General features: G+C 33.3%; 1 protein-coding gene across 4 annotated transcripts in view; it reads left to right on the top strand.

Moving 5' to 3' along the window:
• PXDNL (peroxidasin like) overlaps nucleotides 1–27,481 on the top strand; it is a 512,873-nt gene that overhangs the window by 441,730 nt on the left and 43,662 nt on the right. For 3 of the 4 annotated variants that reach the window (XM_074278161.1, XM_074278143.1, XM_074278151.1), the window contains 2 exons: nucleotides 16,250–16,384; nucleotides 17,787–17,995. The exons of the other annotated variant lie outside the window; for it this stretch is intronic. In XM_074278161.1, the coding sequence (XP_074134262.1) occupies nucleotides 16,250–16,384; nucleotides 17,787–17,995 (344 nt within the window). The remainder of the gene's footprint in view (nucleotides 1–16,249; nucleotides 16,385–17,786; nucleotides 17,996–27,481) is intronic. 4 annotated transcript variants of the gene reach the window in all.

The raw sequence follows: 27,481 nt of genomic DNA, 5'->3' as shown, positions 1-27,481 counted from the left end.
TGTTGTGATATATATTGGCACAAGAGAGTGGTTTGTGTCAGTGAAATCATGAATTTTTAAATCAACCAATCAACAAGAATTTTTTAATAAAGTGTAAAAAATGTTTTGATGTCTTTTAAAATAATTTTATTTCTACCAATTATATTTTAAAACAATTTTAAATATTTAAAAAAATTTGTGTTCGAAATTCTTTCTCTTCTATCTATCCCCTTTTCTCTTCCTGAAACATTAAGTTACCAGATATCAGTTATACATATGCAGTAATATAAAACATTTCCAAATTAGTTATGTTATATATAGGAAGACTCAAAAAAAAAAAAAAAAGAAAAGAAAAAGAATTAAAAAGTAGGAAAATAGCAAGCTTCAGTCTGTATTCAAACTATATCAATTCTTAATCTGGAGGTGGATATTATGCTTTATCATTAGCCCTTTGGGATTGTCTTGGATTATTATAATGCTGAGAATACTCAAATAACTCACAGTTCTTCATCACACAACATTATATAACCGTCTATAATGTTTTGGTTCTGCTCACCTTGCTCTGCATCAGTTAGGGTAACTGTCTCCAGATTTTTCTGAAATTATCCTGTTTGTCATTTCTTATAGCATAATAGCATTCTATTATAATTGTATTCCACAGCTTCAGCAAGCATTTATTAAGTGATATGCTCAATTTTATAAAAAAATAAACTTGTTACCATAGCTTTATTGAATATACACATTGATTCAACTAAATTCAGTTTTTTTAAAATATGAATTTATCAAAATAGCTGATGTTTTTCTTAAAGATGACAAATAACCAACATCACTGATTTATTCCACTTTCTCATCCAATTGTTTTAGTGCTTCATAGGCACAAATGTTAACATTTTCTCTTTGATTGAAGTCATAATTTCACACATTGCACTGAGTTAAAATAGAAGTTGTTTGGGTCGAAATAGTTGCTTCATATTTACAAAAATAAACTGTGGGTTTATATAGTTCATAAAATTACATTAAGATCATACTCTTTTATTTTCATGTAAAGATAATTTAAATTGAAAATTAAAAATAAAATATGATAGCAGCTTTAATATTTTTTATTCTCATTTCATCTTTTGGGAGGAGTCCATTGTGTTCTAACAATCCAGCAAAAAAAAATAAGTTTCTGTTTAATTAGGCACTGGGGACTCAGACAGAAGAGGAGGTTCTCTTTGACAAAACTTCAGAATTACAACTTCTAACCCAAAGAGTAGCACAAATAATAGATGAAGGTATGAAATCTGCCAAAAGCTCAAATATGAGAAATGCCATATTTATATAGCCTATAAAATGTTTTTTTTAAAAAAAGTTGTTTTCAGAGATGCTCATTTAAGTATCAAGTGAAACGAAATATACCAGCAAGTAATTGTTACTAACAAATTGGACATTAAGCAATTATATTTACTATTTGATTGTTTTAAATGGGCACACCACAATGAAATTCAATGAGTGATGACATTTATTATATTCATCTTTGAAGAAAATGTTAAGTATTTGAAATCAGTGTTCTCTCTCTCCAGAAAGTTATTATTTTGGAGCTTTATTCATGCATTTATGCATTTATCTATTTATTAATTTATTTCAGCAAGCACAATTTTTCTTTGTGATTTGATAATTTTCAGAGTAAAAAAAAAAATGAGGTCTAGACTCCTATATTCCATCATTTACATAGGCATTTCTTTGTGAACTAATCATGATCTGCTTAGAGTAAATTTGAAATTTAGGTTGATAAGGCTCTCTTGCTTTCTTATTGAATGTCATTTCTCAAACTAATGAAACTGAATTTGTCATAATGATTAATTTAACCTAGCATAATAATTGTCTTACTAGATTTGACCTAGCTCCTGAATTCAGCCACCTATTAGGGCATTTTGACTTTGATTTGGGCACCATGGCATTTTCAAAAAGATAGACATACCTCTCTGAATGTCCCTTATTTCTCTCACTAATAAATTATGCATCTATTATGGAAAAATTTAGTTAAACTCTTCTTAGACCTATTTATATCATCAGCCTTTACCACCTTTTCATGTAATTAGCATCTTGAGTGTACTACCAGCTATGTAAAATACTGCTGATTTTTATTTCTCCTTAAATACTTCTCAAACTTTGCTGCAGGCTTCTAGGTTTTAGAATTTTTTGAAGTTCATATTTGCCTTATCCATAATGTTTGTGTTTCTTACATATTTCAAATACTTTTTTCACAGTCTTCTTTTGAAATTAACTATTTAAAACAAATGATTCTTAAAAGATTTAAAACAATGTATACTATAAAGTCCATAATTAATTTTTTATTTCTCTTTCTCAAAACTTGATTGTCTTAAAAAATCAAAGTATATAAAGAAATACAAACGAATTTTTTGCCAGCCTGTGGTTGGAAAGCAAATATGCTTTTGAGATGAGGGTTTTTACTCTCCAATAAAAATGAATGAGAGAAAGAGAATTATGAATACCTTGTGCTAGTCACCAGAAGAGAAATGTTACTGAATAATAAAAGAGAAAATCAACAAAGAGAGAACTGCACAACTCTTGTGATATCATTTGTGGTGCAGTTTTCTCTCTTTCTTGTTATCTTTTTATGTTTATTGATTTAAAACTAAATAAAAAATTTAAAAATTTAGAAAAATAAAGACAGAAATGGAAAACAAAATGAAATAAAACATTATCATGTATCTATCAGAACATCAGGAAAGATTCAAAATATGTAAGAAAAATTTTCCATTTCAAGAGAATATATATAATAATAGAAGAGTTTGTATATTCATAACTGCCTATCTTTTCTAAGCTTCCTTGTAGGTTATTCTTTTTTTCTCTGCTGTGTACTTTTTACTTTATTTCTCCCCCCCCTTCATCCTTCTACCTCCTCCAAGCAGACTGTATTTAAGCACAAGTATATTTGTATATACATACATAAATACATATTATATAATATATATATATCACACTTAAATGTATATATATATACACATATGTATATACTTACACATATGTAAATATGAAAATTATATTATATATGCTTTTGCACTCCCTGGGTGTGTTGGTTCTGTCTTGGTCAGGGCTACATTTCTGTGGCACATTTGAACCTGGCATTCCCAGCCAACAAAGTTCCCTCAGTTTTCCCTGACTCTCTATGCCTTCTGGAAGATGAAAATTCCTATGCTTTTGAAGTGAATCTTCCTTAGAATCCATTTGCTTTTTCTGTAGAGCCAAACCTGGAGATATTTGTACTTTATGTGGTTTAAATCCTAGTCCATTTTTTTCAGGTCTTTTTGGGTTATCCCAGCAGGAACCCTGTTCTGCCCCGAGTCTTAATTGTTTTTTCCTGACTGTGTTCTCTCCGAGGCACAATTTTGTTCCGTTTTGGAGAGAAATCTGGAGAGTTTGAAATTTTCAGACTTATTCTATCATCTTCCCAGAATCCTTCAGTCTCTGTCTTTCAACCTGATGTATGATTTCTTTTGTTTTGATGGCCCTTCATCCAAAAGATGCAGATCACATGCCTTGCATGCTTGCCTATCTTGTACATTTCTTGTAAATATATTTTAATAAGTTTTTCATAGAGGATTACTTAATGGTGCTTTCCTTGCATTCTCCTTAACATTATAAGAATACAAGTAAAGCACAATCTATATAGCTATTATACTTCACTATTCCATCTTACCAGTTCATTTTTTAATCAATCATAAAATTTATAGATAACACTTTTATTTTAGCTTTTCTTCATTAATCTTGCTACTATCACTTGACTTTTCACTCTCACTCACTTTCAACATTCAGTTGCCAAATCTTATCATTTCTATCTGAAGAGCATCTTTTTAAAAGGTTTTCTTCTCTTCATACTATTTTCAGTCCAGGCTTTCATTATTTCTTAATTGCTACAAAAGTATTTTATATATTTTTTATATTTTTATATGTGCCAAGTACTATGCTACATTCTAAATATAAAAAAATATAAAGAATAAAACAAGACTTCCTCACAAGAACCATGCAGTCTACTAAGACACAATAAAGACATCTATGTCATAAATGCTAAGATATTAAAGATTAATAAATACAAAATGGTTTGCAGTTTAGCAAGGAAGACAGTGACAGTTGAGGGAGGGGAATCAAGAAAGTTTACATATAAAAGTCCATAAGGTTTATCTTGAAGGGAGTGAGAAATTCTTTGATACAGAGATGAAGAGGCAACATATGGAACAAACAGTGAAAAGGTGAAGACAGATGGCATAGTATGTGTGAGAGATAGGTCAGTCTGGTTGGGTTACAGAGTAAGGGAGGGAGAGCAGTGCTCATAGAGTCTGAAAAGTAAGCCGTGACTAGTTTGTAAAGAGGTTTAAATGCTAAATAAAGGAGTTTTCTTTTTTTATCCAAAAGCAAAGGAGTCACTGGAGTTTATTGATTTAGAAGGGACATGATCATATCTAAGTTTAAGGAATATCACTTTGGCAGAAGTGAATATGATGAACTGGAGTGAAATGAGATTGAAACAAGAAAATAATTTGGACATTGTTATAATAACTTAGGAGAGAGGTGATGAGGCCCTGGAGTGAAGTTGTAGCTATGTGAGCATAAAGAAAGACTCAAATGCAAGAGATATTAGAACTAGAAATAGTAAGATTTAGCAAGTGATTAGATGTATGGGGTGAGGGAAAACACAAAGCCCCAGAAAATGATGATACTTTGAACAAACAAGGCTTTGGAGACAGAGTAAAAGTAATGAGTTTTGTTTTTTTAATATGATGAGTTTGATATCTCTTTGAGGACTCTAATTTGAAATGCTCAGGAAGTAGATGTGGGACCAAAGCTCAGGGGAGAGCCTGGAACTGGATATATAGCACTGAATATAAGTGGCAAAGAAAATAGAATAATATCCCTTGAAAGAGTTTAGATCACTGAGTTAGAAAATATAGAAAGAAGAATTGGGAGCCTAAGAAAGAATCTTGGGTAATTTCCATCATTAATAAGTATGATACGATGAAAAACCAGCAAAGAAGACTAGAAGTGATTGGGCAGGTAAGAGGAGAGAAAGGGGCAAGGAATTTTAAAAAAATCCATAAAGAAGATATCTAGGTGGAAAGTATGTTCAATTATTTCAAAGGAAGCAAGTATTTTTCCTTATATTCCCATTTTACTCACTTTCTGATTATAGCTCAAAATTCTCAATCTTCCACATTAAGGAATTTGCTTTTCAAATATCCTTAGACTCTTCCCCCAAATGACTTCTGAAAGCCAGGCCTGGCCCAAGCTGAATGGAATTCACTTTTATTCAGATCTGGTGCTGTCCTAAGAGCTGGTAAATCACACCTTTTTTCAGTTCCTTCAATTATGTAGCTTCTTTTGTTCCTGATCCAGTTTGTCTGAGAAAAGCATGGTCCCATTGTTTTATTTCTCCTGTTCCTCCGCAAGCAGCTAGTCAATACAGATTATCTATTTCCTACCATTGAATGATGGAGTAAGTTAGAAGTAGGATATAGAGGTAGATATTGAAACCAAAGCAGGGAAATTTCTAGATGTCTATATCCCTGAATATCATTCAGTACCACTGATAGTGGGTCTTGTTGTCAGCAGTAAGTTTGGGAAGTGGGGAGTTGGTTATGTTTAAGTGAACATGTTAGCACTAGTGTTCACTATTACTTTATAAGGCACCTATTACCTTATTAAGCTTCTTGGTTTCTGAGTCTATAGAGATAGTTGTCATTGCTTTGGCATACCATTTCACATCTGGCAGGTTTTGAGAGTTAGTGAAATTTATAGAAAATATTTAGTTTGCCATCTTTGGCAGGTGACTTGGAAGTTAGACCCTTAACTAACAGCTCCATTTTGATATCTCATCTTGGTGAGGACCATTTCTTGTCCGTCCCCCCCTCCCCGCCAAGACCATATTAGTAGGTCTCTTGTAAAACTTTCCTATTTGGAAAATATTTAAATATCATTTTAGAGATGGAATATGTAACATTATAGAACAGAATAGGTCAGCACTATATGTAGCAACTTATTGTAAGTGGGTTGGTCACTGTGATGTTCTGATTGGTTTTCTGGAGGTCTCTGGACCAGCCTTCCTTTCATTAAAGTAATCACCACAAGAATAGCCAGGTGTTAAAATCCAAATTCTTTATTGTCTTCTTGCCTGCCCCTGAGCTAGCTTAGTCTCAATGGAGGAAATGTAGGAAGCCAGCCTCCATAGTGGTGTGAGATGGAGTGAGTCTGTCTCCTTGGCTCTGGAGAGCTTGAGCTCCTGCCTCCAGCCCTCTGTCTTTTCTGGCTCTCACCCTGGATGAGTTTGTCCCAGTTTATATGCTCTGTTATAATTATATTATCATAAGTTTGAATCTTGTAGAATAGGTGTCAATTTTGTGGAACTATATTAAATACTAAGTACATGTACTAAATTAGAGAATTATTGATCACCATGCTAAACTAGGTAACCATTGTCTCATCAATTCCACTTAGTTAGCACCTTGTAAGAATCCTTGTTTCAAGTACAGAGTCCTGGCCCATAATATGTCACTATATAATGGACATGACAATTCATGAAATCTTTCTATTATAATGTTGAGGGATTGTGATCTGTGCCTATGGGATTATATTTAGAATGGATAGAAGTTGATTGGAAGCAGACTTAGACTTTCTGTAAGAATAAAGACTCTTTTTAGCAAAATTATATAAAAGTGAATTGTTCTGTCTTGGAGATCAATGGTTCCTCATCTTTGGAGATGTTCAAGTAATAGCTGGATGAACACTTGGAGGCATAATGTAACAGGGATTCTCTTTCAAATATGGACTGGACTAGATTGCATATTCCTTGAGGTCTTGTCTGACTCAGATTCTATGACTCTGAATAGTGCCATCTAAGATCTTACAAAATAATAAAAACAATACTTTACTTAATTCTCAAGTGATAAAGTAGAACATATATAGAACATGACACAAGGATGGAAAGTTTTGTATAAGGATAAAAGATCTGCATGGATTAACAGAATAAGAGAGATATTAAGTAATGTGTGGGTCCTGGGTTCCTGGAATACTTATGAGGAACAGAAGGAGAAGCTCCCTAATGAATGTTGAGGTAGGTTTCTAAATACAGTTTCCCCATTTGAGCATTTCAGAGAAACTTCTGGTTTATATTAATGTACAAATATTGAGGTTTGGACATTGATGTTGAAAGGAGTAAAGCCAAATGGAATGTTTCTCTTAGAGGAAGAAAAATGGAATAATATTTCCATAGGTATATTAAAAAAAGAAGTGAATCAAATTAATGTTAGAAAATGAAAAATACTCTTCCCCTTCAAAAAGACCTGAAAATAGTTTGCCTGTTAATCCTTCATTTGATTCACTTCACATGATTCACATAGACCATGGAAGTGATGTCTTTATATGATATATGTTTGGAATGATAAAGCTCTAGAATTCAGAAAGACTAGATTTGGATATCACTAAGGGTTAATAATCACCACAGCCTCAGAGGGAAGTCATTTGCTGTGCTACCTTATGTACCAGTTACTTCAAAGGTGGCACATTTTTTAAAAATGTGGCTCTCATAACTTTTTATTCTATTAAAAATGTTTATTAAGTGCCTATTATGTGCCAGATGCTCTACTGGGTGTTGGATATGCAAGTCCAAAGAATCAAACAAATTCCTGCTTATAAGGGCTATACATTCTAGTGGAAATGTAACTCTAGTTTGAAATTATTATACTGGTTAAATAGTAACAAGCCATAATAGTAACCAACCCAGTATGATTAAAACATTTTTTGTCTCCTCAGCAAAGAAAATAGAATTACATCCTTTCTTACATAGATGGCTTGAAATTTAGATTTTTTTTTTTTTTGTTCTGTGAATCACTCAACTAAAAGAGGAGACAGAAAGGTTCCCCTGTTCCTAATATGTAGGGAAATGTAATAATACTATATAGTAAAAAAGAAAACTATAATTGGACTTATCTTTCCCACTTATTTAATTTTTTGTACAGTTGAAGCAAGTTGTAGAACTAATGTTTTTTAAAGATTGAACTTTACAACTAATAACTATGCATAAAAGTTTAACTGGTTTTATAAGGAAAATATAGTAGCTTTAAAATCTTTCAAGAAAAAAAATAGAATAATAGAATTTTCTCTAATAATAGTAGAAGCTATTCTGAATATTTCCTCCAGAAGCAAAAAAAAAAAAGCATTTTCATACATTTAAATAAATCATGAGGCTGTATGACTTATTTCCAGTAAGCAGGTGATGTTTTGATGGTTTAAAATTCTCTGATGCCCACACCTCTTCCTTTACTAAAAGGAAGTCATCTCATGTTAAAGAAAAAAAAAAGATGATTTATTTTATACAATACCACAGAGGGTATTTCATATCTTTCAAGGACATTTTTGCATGTACAGTTGTGTTTTTAAAAAACACTAAATAATTATAATCTGCCTGAAAATTCAAAAGTGCGTAAGAATGCATTTCAAAATAAATGCTTTGTCACAGTGTAACCTTCCCTTTTTTTGGAGGAAAGGATTTTGGTTATTTCATCATAATCATAAAAATCATTGAATTATCTGTCTTTCATTCTGTGCATTGGACTTGATTGTATCGCCCAGAAAACATTTTAAATACAACCTCTTAACCTCATGTCTCTTGAAGGGACCCAGCTGAATGAAAGCTCTTATTATGATTTTTCCTAGCAAAGTAGAATTTAAGTCAGACTGTCATTATGGAATTAGGAATGAATGACATTGTAGTCTTTGCAGCATGAAATAGCTTATTTCAAGGTCCACAAATCATTTCTTTCAGCCACTTGTACATCAAAATGGCAACAAAAATACCAAGCTGTAACAAGCAAAGACCTTGTTTGGTCTTATTTATTCATGTATATATTCTGGCTTTTCTTCAAGATGGAAGATGAAATTAGCAGTTAGGGTAAAATGATGATGTATAAAGGAGGTTTAAAAAAAGGCAAGGAGTTTTTAATGAAGGTTATTTTTGTGCTCTGTTTAATCAGATGCTCTATAATGTTGTACATGACACTCAGGGCAGTTAAGTGAACATATACATCTAAATGTGAGCAGTTTCTCTCCTCAAATAATATTGCATTTACTCATTTATGTATATAAATATGTATAAATAAATTATACAAATTATTTATGTATAATAAATTATTTGTATAATTTGTTTATCTATAAAATTAATGTCTTCTTCTCCTGACCCCAATATAATGTAAGTAAGTTTTTTGAGTGAAGCATTTCATTTGATTTTAATTACTCATAAAGTACTTAAGATTTTGTTTTGTTGTTTTATAGAAATATATATATATATCATTCAGTCATGGCTGACTCTTCATGATCCTATGGGACACAGCATGCCATTCACTTCTATCTTTACTATTTCTTAAAGTATGTCCAAGTTCATGTTCATTGTTTCCATGGTACTATGTATCTATTCTTCTCATTTTCTGCTATCCCCTTTTCCTTTTTAATTTATTCTTTGCAAACACCGGCATCTTTCCCAATGAGTCTTGTCTACCCATTATGTGGCCAAAATAATTTTTGTTCTGTTTTTATAATAATAGCTTTTTATTTTTCAAAATAAAATCAAAAATAGTTTTCAACATTAAATTTTTCAAAAGCTTGTGTTTCACAGTTTTCTTCCTCCCTCCTCTCCTCTACTAGACAAATAATCCAATATATGTTAAATAGTGCAATTCTTCTATAAATATTTTCACATTTGTCATGCTGAACAAGACAAATCAGATCAAAAAGGAAAAAAAAATCAATCAAGCAACAACAAAAATTCCTTTCTGGATACAGATGATTCTCTCCATCACAAGTCTATTGGAATTGCTTTTGAAGCCCTCATTTTTTAAAAGAGCCAAGTCTATCTCAGCTCATCATCACATAATCTTGTTGCTATGTATAATGTTGTCTTGGTTCTGCTCACTTGAGATTGGATGGGTTTATGTAAGTCTAGCCAAGCATTTCTGAAATCAGCCTGCTGATCATATCTTATAAAGCAATAATATTCTGTTACATTCATATACTATAACATATTCAGTCATTGCCCTAGTGATGGGCAGCCACTCAATTTCCACTTCCTTGCCATTACAAAAAGGATTGCTATAAACATTTTTAACTGTGTGAGTTCTTTTTTCCCTTTTTAATGATTTCTTTGGGATACAGACCCAGTAGAGACACTGCTAAATCAAAGGGTATGCAAAGTGTTATAGCCCTTTGAGACTAGTTCCAAATTGCTCTCCAGAATGGTTGGATCAGTTCACAACTCCACCAACAATGTATCAGTGTCCCGATTTTCCTACCTCACCTCCAACATTTATCATTATCTTTTCCTATTATCTTAGCCAATGTGAGAGGTGTGAAGTGGTACCTCAAGGTTGAATTTATTTGCATTTCTCTAATCAATAGTGATTTAGAACTTTTTTCCCCACATAGGACTAACTTCACCCTCATTATTTGACCTTCTAGTGAATTGCTTGAATTAATTTATTTTAAGTATTGACTGATTTGACCTTTTTGCTGTTTAAGGGACTCTCAAAAGACATTTCCAGCACTATAATTCACTGCCATTCATTGTCATTGGAAAAACCCTAGGTTTGACTAAACGAACTTTTATCCTTTTAGAAGTAATGTCTCTGCTTTTTAGTATGCTGCCAAGATTTGCTATAGTTTTCCTTTCAAGGAGCAAACATCTTAATTCATGGCTATACATTCTGGAGAGCAATTTGGAACTATGCCCAAAAAGTTGTCAAAACTGTGCATACCCTTTGACCCAGCATTGCTGTTGTTGGGATTATATCCCAAAGAAATACTAAAGAGCGGAAAGGGACCTGTATGTGCCAAAATGTTTGTGGCAGCTCTTTTTGTTGTAGCTAGAAACTGGAAGTTGAATGGATGTCCATCAATTGGAGAATGGTTGGGTAAATTGGGGTATAAGAAGGTTATGGAATATTATTGCTCTGTAAGAAATGACCAGCAGGAGGAATACAGAGAGGCTTGGAGAGACTTAAATCAACTGTTGCTGAGTGAAATGAGCAGAACCAGAAGATCACTATACACTTCAACAACAATACTGTATGAGGATGTATTCTGATGGAAGTGGAAATCTTCAACATAAAGAAGATCCAACTCACTTCCAGTTGATCAATGATGGACAGAAATAACTATACCCAGAGAAGGAACACTGGGAAGCGAATGTAAATTGTTAGCACTACTGTCTATGTACCCAGGTTACTTATACCTTCAGAAGCTAATAATTAATGTGCAACAAGAAAATGGTATTTACACACATATATTGTATCTAGGTTATATTGTAACACATGTAAAATGTATGGGATTACCTGCCATGGGGGGGGGGGAGGGAGTGGAGGGAGGGTGGGGATAATTTGGAAAAATGAATAAAAAAAAAAATTTCATGGCTATAGTTGCTAGCTGCAGTCATCTTTTAGCCCAAGTACATAAAATTTGACATTGTTTCCATTTCTTCTATCTCTATTTACTAGGAAATGATGGGACTAGTTGCCAAGATCTTAGTAGTTTTTTTGTTTGTTTGTTTGTTTTTGTTTTTTTGATATTAAGCTTTAAGACAGCTTTTAAACTCTTTTCTTTCACTTTCACCAAGATGCTTCTGAATTTCTCTTCGCTTTTAAGATTCAATAAATATTAGTTTGTTGATGCTACCTAGTAATGCCTGAACACTACTTGATATAAATTGTATTATTTCCAAAGTGTTTGAATAAAATTCCTTTTTAAGGAATAGATTTTACTTTTATCTAAATTAATTGTTATAGTGTTAATGACAATAAGAAATCACTTATACTATTTAATTCTTGAGGTTAAAGTTGGAGTCCTTAAAGGGAAAGTCATATTTTTGGTCTTCTGCAGAAGACCAAGATTTGTTGAATCTTTGTTTTTCAAGGAAAATGCTAGTTAAAATTGAAACTGCCAACTATTCAAGTGGAGAAATAAACAAAATCCTTTCCTACAAACAATAAGGAATGTTGCTTTATGATAAGGTATTTATATTAAACCGAATCATGACCAAAAAAGAAAGAAAAATGTCCATATTTGCATTTTGATTTAATACATAAAAGTAATTTATTAGAAATTAAATAAACTGATTCTCCAATAGCAGTAAAAAGTATATTTATCTTGGAGGCAACCTTGGAAAAATATCAATAAAAGTTAACATTAAAAGAACAGGTGATCTTCTTAGAAGCCAATACAGCTGACCTTGGATATTGATTGCCTAGAGATAACTAAAGAATCATAAATCTCACAGAAATTACATGACAATCCAAGAAACAAGATACCATACTACAATGAATATAAGAGGGGAAAAAAAAAACTGTCTACAGTTGTGTGTATACTCAGATTACATGACATTTGATATGAGAATGGAGAGATAATCACCAGAGAAGAAAAAAGAGAGAAAGTTTAAATTTAAACTTAAAAATTAACTGTAAAATTTGACAGTTTAAAGAATAAACATATATCCTTACCTACCATAGTATTATTCAATATTTGTGAGAAATATCACCAAAAACAATTATTAATGTAAAATATATGGACTAAAATGACTCAAGGGAAATGAAGATAGAAGTGATAGGCTATATTCCATGATGAAATTCTCAGTTTTAACATATAATTAACCAACTAATTTGGATTTTTTTATAAATTGTACAGAAAATGGAAGGTAATGGCACTATAAAAAACAATAGTGTCAGTGTTTCAAAAGCTGAAATATATGTGGGAAGCTAAAGGCAATGAAATGGGGGCTTTATTATTGTTTTGTATGATTTTGAGTTTTAATTTTATTGGGAAAAATAGAGATTAAAAATAGCTTTCCTTGGTATGACTGGGATAATGAGATGACAAAAGAGAATCTATAATTCTTGCTTTGTTTCTTTTTTTCTCTGTAAAAAACAATGATCTATGACTAATAGGGATCAATTATCTATATAAATAAAGAGATTGTAAGAGATCATCTAGCTGTCTTTGATTAATTTAAGTCACCTTGCCCAGATAAATGACATCCTTGATTCCAGAAAGAAAGGTATGTATGATTTCTGAGCCATTGTCAGTGATTTTTGTATGACCATGTACTATAGCAGAAATAGCATTAAATTGAAGACAGGTCTATGCTACTCTAGTTTCCTAAAAGGAAAGTATAGCAGATTCAACAAACCAGAAGTTAGTAAACTTGATTTTGATTCAGTAGACAGTACCAAAATAGATCATTAAATTGATACTTGGTGAGGAACTAGAAAAGAAAATTGACTTCATCAAGAACAGCTCATGAGAAATTAATTGTGTGTGTGTGTGTGTGTGTGTGTGTGTGTGTGAGAGAGAGAGAGAGAGAGAGAGAGAGAGAGAGAGAGAGAGAGAGAGAGAGAGAGAGAGAGAGAGAAAGAGAGAGAGAGAGAGAGAAAGAGAGAGAGAGAGAGAGAGAGAGAGAGAGAGAGAGAGAGAGAGAGAAAGAGAGAGAGAGAAAGACAGAAAGAGAGGCTTACTGAACTAGTAAACAAGAATTTTATGGGTATAGTTTATCTACACATGTATTGAATAGATATTATTCTTGCTTTGGTAAACATTTCATGATATTCTTACAGAGAAGATGGAAGATGGAGGGAAATAAATTAGATTATGTAATCAGATTAATTCAGAATTGACTGGATGGCCAGATGTAAAGAATAGTTAATAACTCAAAGTCATTGTAGCAAGTGACTGTGCCTTTTATAATTTTATCAATGACCTAAAATAAAAGTATAAATAGTTTGCTCTTTAAATTTTCAAATGAACAAAGCTGCAACTCATAGATAACAGTAAATGAAAATAGGGAAGAAAAATGATTTCGAGTAGCTCTGGGCTTAATTGCATTAGAAATTCTAGATAGATAGATAGACAGACAGATAGGTTTAGTCTTGAACTTGTGCACAAAAATGCCAGTTTTACAAATGTAAGAAAGTAAAGGATAAAGAAATTTCCTGGAATTTGTACAAGCATTTTATGGAGGAGTTAATGAACAACTTTACAAGCTTAAAGCTTGACATGAATGAACAGTGTGATAAGGCAGATAAAAGAAACTACCACTATCCCTCCTATAATGTGAATTTTGGTTTCATTATATCCTGGGTTGGCACCAGAAATTAAATGGAATTTGTAGGAGGGAGGAGGTTTTGCAGAAGCCACATCTTATATGTAAAGCCCAGCGGACTACATAGAAAAAAGTTTAGAAACTCAAATGCATTAAATATATCTATAGTATTGTATAATATCAACATATTTTATCCATTAATACCATAATAATTCAGACTTTTTCTTTGGTACAGTGGAAGGACCAAAAAATTTTACATGGATCTTCTAGATCACAGGAATGTCATGCCCATAATACCTGTGATGTGGAAATGTTACCAATAATGTATTCTTTTGTGTGAATTTACATTTACATAATTTACAGTATTGCTCCATGGAATAAGGAGGTAAACATCTCATTGTACTCTGTCCTTGAATTTTATACTTAGTTCTGAGTACCATGAGCCTTAAGCAGGACAGAATATGGATAAGCCAAAAAAAAGGATACATAGGAAGACAACCAGTATGGAAGGGCCTAGAGTCTAAGACAGTACTTAGAAAGTTGAGGATGCTTCCTTAATTAAAGGAGATTCATTAGAACATGATATTGCCTTGAAGTAAACTGAAGGTCTGTGAGGTGGAAGAACAATTAGATGGATTCAATTTTGCCTCAGAGGATCAAGAACAAAGTTTGGATTTTGAAAAGAAGTAAAGTTTGGCTCAATGTCAGGATAAACTCCCTAATAAATGAGCTGCCTTGATGTAGAAATGCTATTCCCAGAAATAGTGAATTTCTCTTCCTCAGCAAGCTCAAGCTCACTTTTCAGGTGTGTAAGATTGGGTATTCAAGTATGCATGAGACTAGATGGTTTTGAAGGTCTCACTAACTCTTAATTTATGTGACTCCAGAACATCATAGGAAACAAAAAGATCCCCAAATCAATGCAATTAAAAATCTGCTCCACCACCATCACAAAAATACGCACACAAATAAATGGCCTCTTTCTAGGTTTGGAGGAATAAAAAGACCAAAAACAAAAATCATCCTTGCCCTCAAAGAGCTTATGTTCTATTGTGAAATACACACATAGAAACTACAAAGTATTTTTTATGAGTGAAGAAGCAATGACAACTGGGAGTTGAGATTAAGAATACTTTACTGGGCATGTGATTGTATCAGCTACTCATTCATATTTTCTTATTCTGTTATATTTTTCCATATACTCCTTAATTCTTCATAGGAGATTGATAAAACCTATTGAATATTTTAGCATTTCATGGATATCAGCAGAGCATAAGCTGCCTATCTATTATTCCTCATCCTTGTTATATGATTGATCCTAGCTCATATAAGTAATTGCTAAAATTTCTTTTTTGTTACCAAGTCATTTCTTTATTATACCTAAATAGAAAGCAGTAGTAACACCCACACTCCACCAAGAAGGTCTTAATGATTTTACTAGAACATACCTTTATCTAATTGATGGACTTATGTTACTGGGGCATTTAAGCAGGGAAATTGGCTAGTGAATATATTTGAATAAATAGTCTAACCTTACTCTTGGGTTGGAAAGTGAGAGCAGTATGAATTTGAGTTTTAAAGTAGGGATTTGTGTAGAAATAAGACCCCAAAGTATGATTTTTTGTCTTTGCAATACATGTTTTTTCCTGAGACTTTCTGGGACTATAACATAGAATAATCATTGTAGAATATTAGCTTCATTGGTAGTTTCTAGGTAGTAGAATGAATGGATAGAGTATAGGATTTTCACACTTGAAGTGTAAAAGAATTAAATTCAAATTCTGTCTGAAACAAGAAAAACACTAGCTATGGCCTTGTGCAATTCACTTAATTTCTCATAGCCTTAATTTCCTCATCTCTAAAAATAGATATAATAGTACCAACTTCACAAGATTCTTGTGAGAATCAAATGAGATTATATATGTCTGTGTTTATGTGTACATATATGTATGTCCACATAAACTTCCATAGGTAAAAAACTTTGTACTATATCAATACCAGTTATTATTAAATGCTAGTAATAGTATCCCCTTGATTTATCCAAAGTGAAAGATATCATCTAGGTTTTGATATAGGACACAATTTTAAAGACTTTTAAAAAATGTTTATATTTAAACCTTTGCTACTGATGTTTTCTAGGCTCTATGGTACTCCATTCAATATTGACCTTTGGCCTGCCTTAATGGTAGAAGATTTAATCCCTGGTACAAGAGTAGGACCAACCCTGATGTGCCTTTTTGTTACCCAGTTTCAACGACTAAGAGATGGAGACAGGTGAATAAATGTGTCTGCATAACTTTTTGTTTTGGTAACTTAAAATGACTTACATACAAAATTTGTTTGTCTAACACAATTTGAAAGGAAGCTTATAAATTTACTGTTATATAATTTCTATCCCTTAAAATTCTATATTCTAAAATTATTCTATATATCAATTGAAACTAGATACAATTTATCTGATCACTAATAATGTTAATACACATTCATTTGAAAAATTCTTCCATGATGGGAAGAAAATTTTTCCTAAGAAGTTTCTTTGTTTTAGACATTCTTATTTTTTATCTCCCATCTGAGAATTTAATGAAAAAAGAATGGAAAGAGATTTTATTCTTTTTTTCACTATATATTCAAAAGGGTTCAAGGAAGATAAACACACTGGTGCCCACATTTGGATTTTCAGTGATTTATAATAATAAACACACAACTCCACCAACTATCAGAATCAGTTATCCCACTATCCTGTTTGGCATCTCCAGGTTAACCATCTGTGGTCCTATAAGATACCATCTTAGGTGGTCTATCTATTGTCTACCATTCTGATATATGATGGTCTTAGTAGTTTTTCACATGATAACCTCTGGAACATCTGTATCCTTTAACCTATGGAACTCCTCATTTTTTAAATGTTACATTATCTAATTTTAAATATCATTTGCCCCATTAGATTCTGTATGATCAAAGCTTCTACTCTTTATATTTCAACTAGCAATCTGGTTTATTGACTTGTCCTAATCATTAGGAGTTGTTGGCTGCCCCTGAAATTGATAAAGAATCTTTCAAGCAAAATAAGTTATAGAACACAATGGAGTCCTTTTTTTCCCTAAGATTTTAATTATGCTGGCTTCACATTAACACAAAAGAGACTAAAAGTTTCTAGTAGAACTCCTGTTTGTGGCAATAATGAAATCATTTTTCTAATAAATAAACACTTTGTCATGACTTGTTCTTTAATAGTCCATTTATTTAAATTATTCATTGAGCATAAATATTCATGTTCCAGTAGAGGAATATGGATTGTTCCCTTTTAAATATAGTTTGATGCTGCTTTGAAGCTATGAAAAATTACCAAAATACTCTGCTAGAAATATACATGACCTTCAATTTACTGATTTTCTTTGGGTTAAAAAATATATTGTGTTAAAAGAGCTTCATTTGCTAAGCTATTTTTTAAGCTTTTGGTAAAAAGTAAGAGTTCAAGGGTTCAATGTGATTTAAAAACTTAATATAAGACCCTAAAGGCAATTAAAGTATATTTAATTGGAGGACAAATGTGATTCCTTCCATATGGTGCTCTCTCTTTCTGCTCTTATCTTTGCCTCATTATCACCGTTTGACAGGAAGTTTAATTCTCAGGCAGCTGATCCATGATACTGTATCTTTCTTGCTTGCCAACTAGGTTCTGGTATGAAAACCCTGGAGTATTCACACCAGCACAGGTCACTCAACTGAAACAGGCTTCACTGGCACATGTACTCTGTGAAAATGGCGACAATATTCAGCAAGTCCAGGCTGATGTCTTCTTAAAGGCAGAATACCCTCAGGGATACATGAATTGTAAAGAGATACCAAAGATTGATTTGAGAGTCTGGCAAGATTGCTGTGAAGGTCAGTAATAAGTTGAATAGAAATAAGTTTAAAAAACAAAACAAAACAAAACAATTCTTCCTTGAAAACTCATCAGGCAAATTTAATTAAGTAAGGTTGCTTTGGATTAGCTGTTACTTTCATGATATTTGCATTGGCAAGAGTTATATGACTTTTAAAATAAGAAAAAGAAATACAAAATTATATAAAATACCCAAGTTCAAATCTTGCCTCAGAGAATATTGGCAAGTTACCTACCCTTTGTCTACCTCAGTTTCCTTATCTGTAAAATGGAGAGAATAGTAATATTTAAATCCTAGGGTAGATAAATTACAATAACAGATGTAAATCACTTTGCAAAATTTAAAATGTTATATACATGCTAGTTATTATTATTACTTCTATATGTATGTATCCATAATACTTGAAAAGACCTGTTGTCTCATTGTTAAGATAACTCCACCTACTGATTTCAATCACTTCACCACTTAGTAAATGACTTCCTGAGTTAATATTGCCAAAATCATTAATCATGAAGTTAGTATTCACCAGCATTGGCATGCTTACAATATATTAATGAGACTTTAAAGGAAAGCTGTTACTCTTTTTTATTGTTATCTGGAATAACTGGTGTGCTAACTATGTAGCAATGCATCAAATAGGGAGAGGAGTTATATAGGATACCAAGCACATGATTGGTATGATGCTAATTAGGACTCCTGTTAATGAGAAAAAAAGAATGTTTTGGCTGTTATAATATCCTGTGTATTTAATAATTCAAGTCAGCTTGCTATGTAATAAAGTTTTGTGAATATGTCTATTGACAAATGAGAAAATCACAGGAACTTGGTTCCTAATTATTAGAAATATATCATAAAGTACATACCAACATAATATAATTTCATTCAAAATAACTTTATTGGAGAAATAAATTTTAAAAATCAGTTGCTGTTTTTGATCAATAAATATGTACCTTAGTGGCCTCATACGGTCCCAAAGATTCTCGTATTCTCCCAAAGATACCTTTTTCCCAATGATTCTGATCAATTTTGTCCACTTCTTAACCTCAAACTAGAAAGTGACTTTCCATTTTGGACTAAAAAAGAATTGATTATTAATTTTGTGTGTGATTATTTTGGAAGCAATGTGGCTAGACCTATGATGTTTTTTTTTTTTTTTTAATGTAAAGAATTCTTGGTCAGGAAACTCTCTGGGGCATATTAGCAACTAGCCTATTCTGTGATTTAGAGTTTAACATTTCCTTGGTTACTTAGAAGTAAAATGATTCATCTAGGATCACAAAGTTAAGGTATCAGAGGAGAGACTTGAATTCAGGTTTAACTGAGATCATATCCCATGATGTCATGTTATCGTTGACAAGCATATGTCTTTGTAGTCTATGTGCAGCTTGATATTAGAGGGTCATGAAGCAAGGTTATCTCAGTTGTTTCATGTTTCAACTTATATGATCTTAACATTGGCATGGAAGACATTTTCTTGGAGGATAATATTTAAGAAAACATCTTACTCTACTTAATTCAGTTGTGCTTCTTAACAGAAATAGAAAGCAAAACAAGATGCTATATTTTCAAGTCAATCAACTGGAGTGACTATAAAGAAGTAGTTTGTTGAAGATTTATGTGAGAATATGTAGATAATAATTACACTGGTTGAGAAGGCAAAGAGGGATTTAAATTCCCATCATTGAAGGATAGAGCCACATTGGTGAAAATATAGGTTCATTAAAATACTGAATAGGAAAAACTAAGCTCTCCATGAAAACAAGGTGATATGAGTATAATAAAAGCCTAGAAGGTCTAGGACCTGTTATGGAATATTGATGTAAGGGCCCTTTAAATGGGCAGACACAGTGCATCGGGAGATTGAGGCCCGGAAGTAATTTCTGTGGATATTAGGACTGCCCTTGGGTGGGATCCTGGCCATATTGAGATAGCTTCGTAATGGGTGACTCTCTCGCTGATTGGCTGTGTGTGTGACCTCACAGGCCCTATGTAAGCCCACTGCAGGCAGCAATCACTCTCTTTAACCTGGCGCTCTTCACCCTGGCTCCCTAGCCTGGGTGGCCAAGCCAAGATGGGTAGCCAAAAGAGGTAAGGGTTTTGGTAGTGAACACATGGGTCTTCTGACCAGGTGTTCACTCGGGAACCAACAAGTCAGGGCATCAGTTAGGGCATTATGTGAGTAGGTATAATAAAGGCTTTTAAGATTAAACATGGTTGTTCTTGAGTGCGCTACCGGTTATTAAGCTAGTAATTGTAACTGCCAGGAGAGCACGTTACAAATGGCGCTCAACGTGGACACATAAGGAATTATCAGGTTTTGAAAATATTTAATATTCAGAATTAAGATTCTGAAAGATCCGGTAGAAACGCCACTTAAGAGGGAAGACAGAGAAGCAATATGGACCCAGGTAAATCTGGGATCAGGCTCAAGGACATAGCTGAACATAATGCTTATATAAAAAGGTTAAAGAGCCAGATGGAAGATCTTTTAACAAAGATCACCACTGAAGAACAGCAGGAAGCTTGTAATCAAGCTCCACAAAGGCTATCCCCACACCCATTAAATATAGATCAGAGAGGGAGCAACCTAGAGCTAGTGCGTATGTATGACAGTATAGAGTACAAAATGAGACAGCAAGAGTTGCTGGAATTGCAGGTTAAACTACAGATTGAGATAGAGAAAGAAGAAAAAGCTAGGTTACTACAGATAGAACAGGAAGAGTTCAAACCAGTGGCTGAAACTAAGGAAGGAAATAAACGAACCACATGGACTAAAGTTGTAGAAATTCTTCTTAGCGTTTTGTTGGTTTACCTCGTGCATTGTTGTTTTAAGGAATTTATTGATTACTCTTTCATTGAGAAGAAGTTTAGTTCTTTTTATGTGCAAAGCTCAGGTTTGATTTTAAATCAGCCTTTGGGGAATTTTCCAATTCTTCTTCCCTCTGCCTCACCTTCTTGGGCCAAGGGAGAAGGGGGAGGAGGAAAAGGAAGGGCGATAATACCATCAGCACTGCCCATTAATCCATTTAAAACTCCTGTGTCTTCATTTCAAAGGACTGGAGTAGGCTTTATGCCCCAAGGCAAAAAGGAATTGTGGGGTATTGAGTACGATCAGAAAAGTTTTAAAAATACAGTTCAGTTAATTTCTAAGAAACCTTACAGGGATAAGACCTTGCAGTTAGAGAGAGTGGAGTTTTATACTTGTAAAACTGCTAGGATCATCTTTGGAGAGTTGGAACTCCTTTTTTCTTACCTCGTGGATTTTTCACTTCCACAGGTGAGCTTGATTTCCCAACCCCCTACGGGTATTTATAAAACAGTGTTTATGTTTAGAATGGGTTGGAAAATTGCTGTTTTAATCACTAGAATAAATAGACAGTGTGTGATCTTTGACCCAGGAGGAAAAGTAATATCAGATTTATTGATTCACATTCCTGGAGTACAATTCGGTATCAGAAACTCAAACTTTGATTTTTAGGCAAAAGAATTCAGGGATATGGCCGAGTGTTCTTTTTTCATTAACTGTATGAGTGGATGTTTTAAGACCAATGGACACTATGGCCTCATTCCAATCTGGAGAAGCAGCTAGACATGTGATCAACCATTTTTCTATTGTAGAAATTTCACATGCATTTAAGACAGTTATGGATTGGCTTACAAATACTTTGCCTTTAGGTGTTTTTGCATTGAATTTGATTTTGCACATTCCATTGGCATCTTATAATCCTATTAGTAAAGTCATTACTGCACAGACTATCCCCAAGATCTTCTCTTCTAAACAAGAGAAGGGAATTTTGGGATATGTGATTGCTTGCAATTTTTAAATTTTGATTTTACATTTTTAAACACTTTTGATTTTACATCTTCAAAACATTTTTGATTTTACATTTTAAAGTTATTTTGGTTTTACATTTTTAATCTATTTCGGTTTTACACTTTTAAATTATTTTGGTTTTACATTTTTAAATTCTTTGCCTTTTACCTTAGCAATGCACTTCGGGCATACACAGAAAGTGCAGCTAAGTGACAGACTGACTAACTTTTGTCTGACTTTTGTTAATCTTTTTGACAACAACTTTGTTTCCACTGTGATGTGGAAAGGCCTGGATGGCATTTGGAAAGGCCCAAGTTGGGCCCCGAGTACATTCCTTCCTAGGTGCAGATCCAGCAGCAGAGTTCATCCCCACTAGAGACATTTGTAACCTGGGGATCCAAGAGAAGGACCAGACAACAGTCCAGAGAGACCAGCCAGATGTCCGCAGCCCTTCAGACGCTGTTGGCAGCGATGCCCCTCCTGACCGTGACACCAGAGACACCAGACACAGTTCCAGTGTTGCAGCTGAAATGGACTGTTTTGGATGATACGCAATATAAAGACTGTAAATGGACAATGGGCCTGCTTGCTTCTCCCGTGGCTACTTGCCATATGGTGGCCTGGGGAGAGGCTTTGCCCTATGCTTTCTATTGAAGGACTATGCTTTTAAATTAGTGGGTGAAAACCCAACACACCCACCTGCCGTTGTATTGAGACAATGTTATTGGACATGACTTTGCTTATGTGCACCTGTGAAACTAGAATTGCTCTAGGATTGTGAAAAGTGCAATAGAGAATTGTGATAAGCTAGAATTGTTCTAGGATTGTGAAAAGTGCAATTGAGAATTGTGATAAGCTAGAATTGCTCTAGGATTGTGACAAGTGCAACAGAAAATTGTAAGAAACTAGAATTGGTCTAGAACTGTGATAAATGTAACTAGAATTGTGACAACCTACTTCACTGATATTTAATTGTTAACTAGAATTGTGATGTTTTACCTTGTTGACTTCCCACCTCAGTGTTGACATCCTACCTCATTGGTATCCAACCTCTTTGGCCTATTATCTCGAGTATGACTTTGATGAATGGGTTGAACACTTGGGCCACTGTTGAGCCTGGTTCTTATTGTCATACTTCTGTTTACTGATCTGCTGTTTTGTACCTCCTTGGGCATAACACTCTGTCATCTCATGGATCAAGTGAACTATAGCTGGTGCTAAAAGTTTAGCTTGGTGAGATGTGCGGTTCCCGCAAAACAAGAGAAAGGGAATTGTAAGGGCCCTTTAAATGGGCGGACACAGTGCATCGGGAGATTGAGGCCCGGAAGTAATTTCTGTGGATATTAGGACTGCCCTTGGGTGGGATCCTGGCCATATTGAGATAGCTTCGTAATGGGTGACTCTCTCGCTGATTGGCTGTGTGTGTGACCTCACAGGCCCTATGTAAGCCCATTGCAGGCAGCAATCGCTCTCTTTAACCTGGCGCTCTTCACCCTGGCTCCCTAGCCTGGGTGGCCAAGCCAAGATGGATAGCCAAAAGAGGTAAGGGTTTTGGTAGTGAACACATGGGTCTTCTGACCAGGTGTTCACTCGGGAACCAACAAGTCAGGGCATCAGTTAGGGCATTATGTGAGTAGGTATAATAAAGGCTTTTAAGATTAAACATGGTTGTTCTTGAGTGCGCTACCGGTTATTAAGCTAGTAATTGTAACTGCCAGGAGAGCACGTTACATATTGACAGTTCAAAAGTTTTTGTTTTGTTTTCAGAAATTAAATGCTCAATAAATGTTTTTAAATAATTTGTGAATAGAGGAATTATGGGATGAGAGGAACTGTCAAATGAAATGCTGACATTAGAAAAATCAGCAGCATAACCAAATTTATCATTGCCAAAGAAGCTAAAATCAGAAGATATTACTAAATTTGTTCAATAAACTACAGTCTTCACCTCTTTGCTTGGATTTTCTAATTAGATTTGTCTTTATTTCACATTAAAATGATTTCACATTTAAAAAATTAATATAGATGATTCAGATTCTAAAATGTTCATTTATTTTGGCTACAATGTATTTGTTTTATAAATCTTTTCCTTCCCTCTCTTTTCTCTCATTCTATAATAGATTTTATAATACATAACTTCTTTCTTCCCCATAGCCATTTTTATTTCATATACCTTCAGGATCATCTCCTTCTTGAAAATAGAGACCCTTTCTTCTAGTTGGATATCTTGTAATCCTAGAATCATCTTGGAAGGAAGAGCTATAGAAACAACAGTCCTTAGAAGTTATATTGTTCAGTTTCAAAATCATTCTCCCCATTATCAAATCAATGAAGGTTTTGTATGCCCTTCTAGGCAAACACATTTAATTCAATACTTTTCTTAAGTGCAGCAGTTATTTCTTATTGCCTCTCCATTTGATTCTGTTAAAACTCCACAATCAGTACATCTGCTTAGCAAATCATATACCGATTCATTTTATCAGAAGTGAAAGATGACTCGTCATATATAATTTATTCTATGTGCTAAAATAAAACAAGTCCCATGCTAAGCCCCTATGCCATTGAATTGGATAAATCCTGCTTCAAATAAAGAGTTTCACAAACCAAAAACAGATGTGTATTTTCTTCTGGGATTTATGCAACCATCTGGTTTTATAATTTCTAGCTATATATTTCACATTAAGTTCTCCTTTTAAAGCTTCAAGTCATTTTAAAAACGATATGTTTTACATCACATGTAAATATATTTATGTTTACTCATGACTTTTGTTAAAGTAAATTGTGCTTCTGTTTGTTGGCTAATGAAAGTTTAATTTCTTCCATAAGTGACTAATCTTATCGCCACAATATTTCATGATATTGCTACTGTTCTATGTGTGACTTAGAGAATCTCTTTAAAGTATTGCTAATAAACTAAAATTATAATAGCCCCAAGAAAACTTTCATGTGACAGTCACCTAGCAGCAGTGAGGGCCCAGTTGATGGAACAAAATATAAACTTGCAATTAACCATGTCAGAATACTTGCATGATTTTCTTTACCTTTAAATCTAGACCTGCTTTTGAATCTAGTTACTATATTTAACATTGTACCATAAGCTCTTCCTTTCTCTTCTGCACTACTATTACAAAATGCCTTTTCCAAAAACCTTTAGGAAATCAAGGTGAGGCTAAATATATAACACCAAGAGAAAAGACTAACTAACCTTGAAAACATAATGTAAAATATGAAGCATCCTCTATGCTTAAAAGATGATAAAGTCAATACATCAAAATAATATTGATACAATTGAATTTAATTTTAGAATAAAATAATTATCTGGAGCTACTTCCCATGTAAATTCTTTTTTTTATTATTTTTTTTTATTATAGCTTTTTTATTGACAGAACATTTGCATGGGTAATTTTTCAACAATGTCCTTTATAATCACTTCTGTTCCAACTTAACCCTGCCTTCCCTAAACCCCTAGATGAAAGGCAGTCTCATACATGTTAAACATGTTAAAGTATATCTTAAATACAATATATACTTACATATTTGTACAGTTCTCTTGTTGCACAAGAAAAATCGGATTCAGAAAATTAAAAGTTACCTGGGAAGAAAAACAAAAATGCAAGTAGTCACATTCATTTCCCAATGTTTTTTCTCTGAGTGTAGGTGGTTCTGTTCATCATTGATCAATTGGAACTGAATTGAATCTTCTAATTGCCAAAGATGTCCACTTTCATCAGAATTTATCCTTATATAGTATTGTTATTGAAGTATATAATGATCTCCTGGTTCTGCTCATTTCACCTAGCGTAAGTTCATGCATGTCTCTCCAAGCATCTCTGTAATCATCCTGCTGGTCATTTCTTACAGAACAATAATAGTCCATAACATTCATACACCACAGTTTACCCAGTCATTCTCCAATTGATGGGCATCCATTCAATTTTCAGTTTCTAGCTACTACAAAAAGGGTTGCCACAAACATTTTTGCATGTACAGGTCCCTTTCTCTTTTTTAATATGTCTCTGGGATACAAGCCCAGTAGCTACACTGCTGTAACAAAGGGTATGCATACTTTGATAACTTTTTGAGCATAGTTCCAAATTGCTCTCCAGAATTGTTGGATCTGTTCACAACCACACCAACAATGCATCAGTGTCCCAGTTTTCCCATATCCCCTCCAATATTCATCATTATCTTTTCCTGTCATCTTAGCCAATCTGACAGGTATGTAGTGGTAACTCAGAGGTATCTTAATTTGCATTTCTAAGATCAATAGTGATTTGGAGCATCCTTTCATATGAGTAGAAATAGTTTTAATTTCATCATTTGAAAATTGTCTGTTCATATCCTTTAACCATTTATCAGTTGGAGAATGGCTTGATTTCTTATAAATTAGAGTCAGTTCTCTATGTATTTTGGAAATGAGGCCTTTATCAGAACCTTTGACTGTAAAAAAATGTTTTCCCAGTTTAATGCTTCCCTTCTAATCTTGTTTGCATTAGTTTTGTTTGTACAAAAGCTTTTAGCTTGATATAATCAAAATTATCTATTTTGTGATGAATAATGACCTCTAGTTCTTCTTGGGTCACAAATTTCTTCCTCCTCCACAAGTCTGAGAGATAAACTATCCTATGTTCTTTTAATTTATTTATAATCTCATTCTTTATGCCTAAATCATGAACTCATTTTGATCTTATCTTGGCGTACAGTGTTAAGTGTGAGTCCATGCCTAGTTTCTGCCATACTAATTTTCAGTTTTCCCAGGAGTTTTTGTCAAATACTGAATTCTTATCCCAAAAGTTCGGATCTTTGGGTTTGCCAAATACTAGATTGCTATAATTATTGACTATTTTGTCCTGTAAAGTTAACCTATTCCACTGATCAACTAGTCTATTTCTTAGTTGATACCAAACGGTTTTGGTGACTGGTGCTTTGTAATATAGTTTTAGATCAGGTATAGCTAGGCCTCCTTAATTTGATTTTCTTTTTCATTAGTTTCCTTGAAATTCTTGGCCTTTTGTTCTTTCATATAAATTTTGTTGTTATTTTTTTTAGGTCATTAAAATAGTTTCTTGGGAGTCTGATTGGTATAACACTAAATAAATAGATTAGCTTAGGTAGTATTGTCATCTTTATTATATTCATTCAGCCTATTCAAGAGCAATTAATATTTCTTCAATTGTTTAGATCTGACTTTATTTGTGAGGAAAGTGTTTGGTAGTTCGTAACTTTCCTTTGGCAGATAAATTCCCAAATATTTTATACTATCGACAGTTATGTTAAATGGAATTTCTCTTTATATCTCTTGTTGTTGGATTTTGTTGTTGATGTATAAAAATGCTGAAGATTTACGTGGATTTATTTTGTATCCTTCAACTTTGCTAAAGCTCTAATAGCTTATAATGTCTCAGAGAATCCAATGATTCCTGAGATAGCTTTTTAGTAGAATCTCTGGGATTCTCTAAGTATTCCATCATATTATTTGTAAAGAGTGATCATTTGGTTTCCTCATTACCTATTCTAATTCTTTTAATTTCTTTCTCAACTCATTGCTGAAGAAAGCATTTCTAATACAATATTGAATAGTAATGGTGATAGTGAACAAACTTGGTTCACTCCTTATCTTATTGGAAATGGTTCCAGTTTATCCCCATTACATTTGATGCTTAGTAGTGG

This window comes from Sminthopsis crassicaudata, chromosome 1 (genome assembly GCF_048593235.1).
Source record: "Sminthopsis crassicaudata isolate SCR6 chromosome 1, ASM4859323v1, whole genome shotgun sequence".
NCBI lineage: Eukaryota > Metazoa > Chordata > Mammalia > Dasyuromorphia > Dasyuridae > Sminthopsis > Sminthopsis crassicaudata.
The sequence above is the reverse complement of the archived record's forward strand: the minus strand, read 5'-3'. Positions and strand labels throughout refer to the sequence as shown.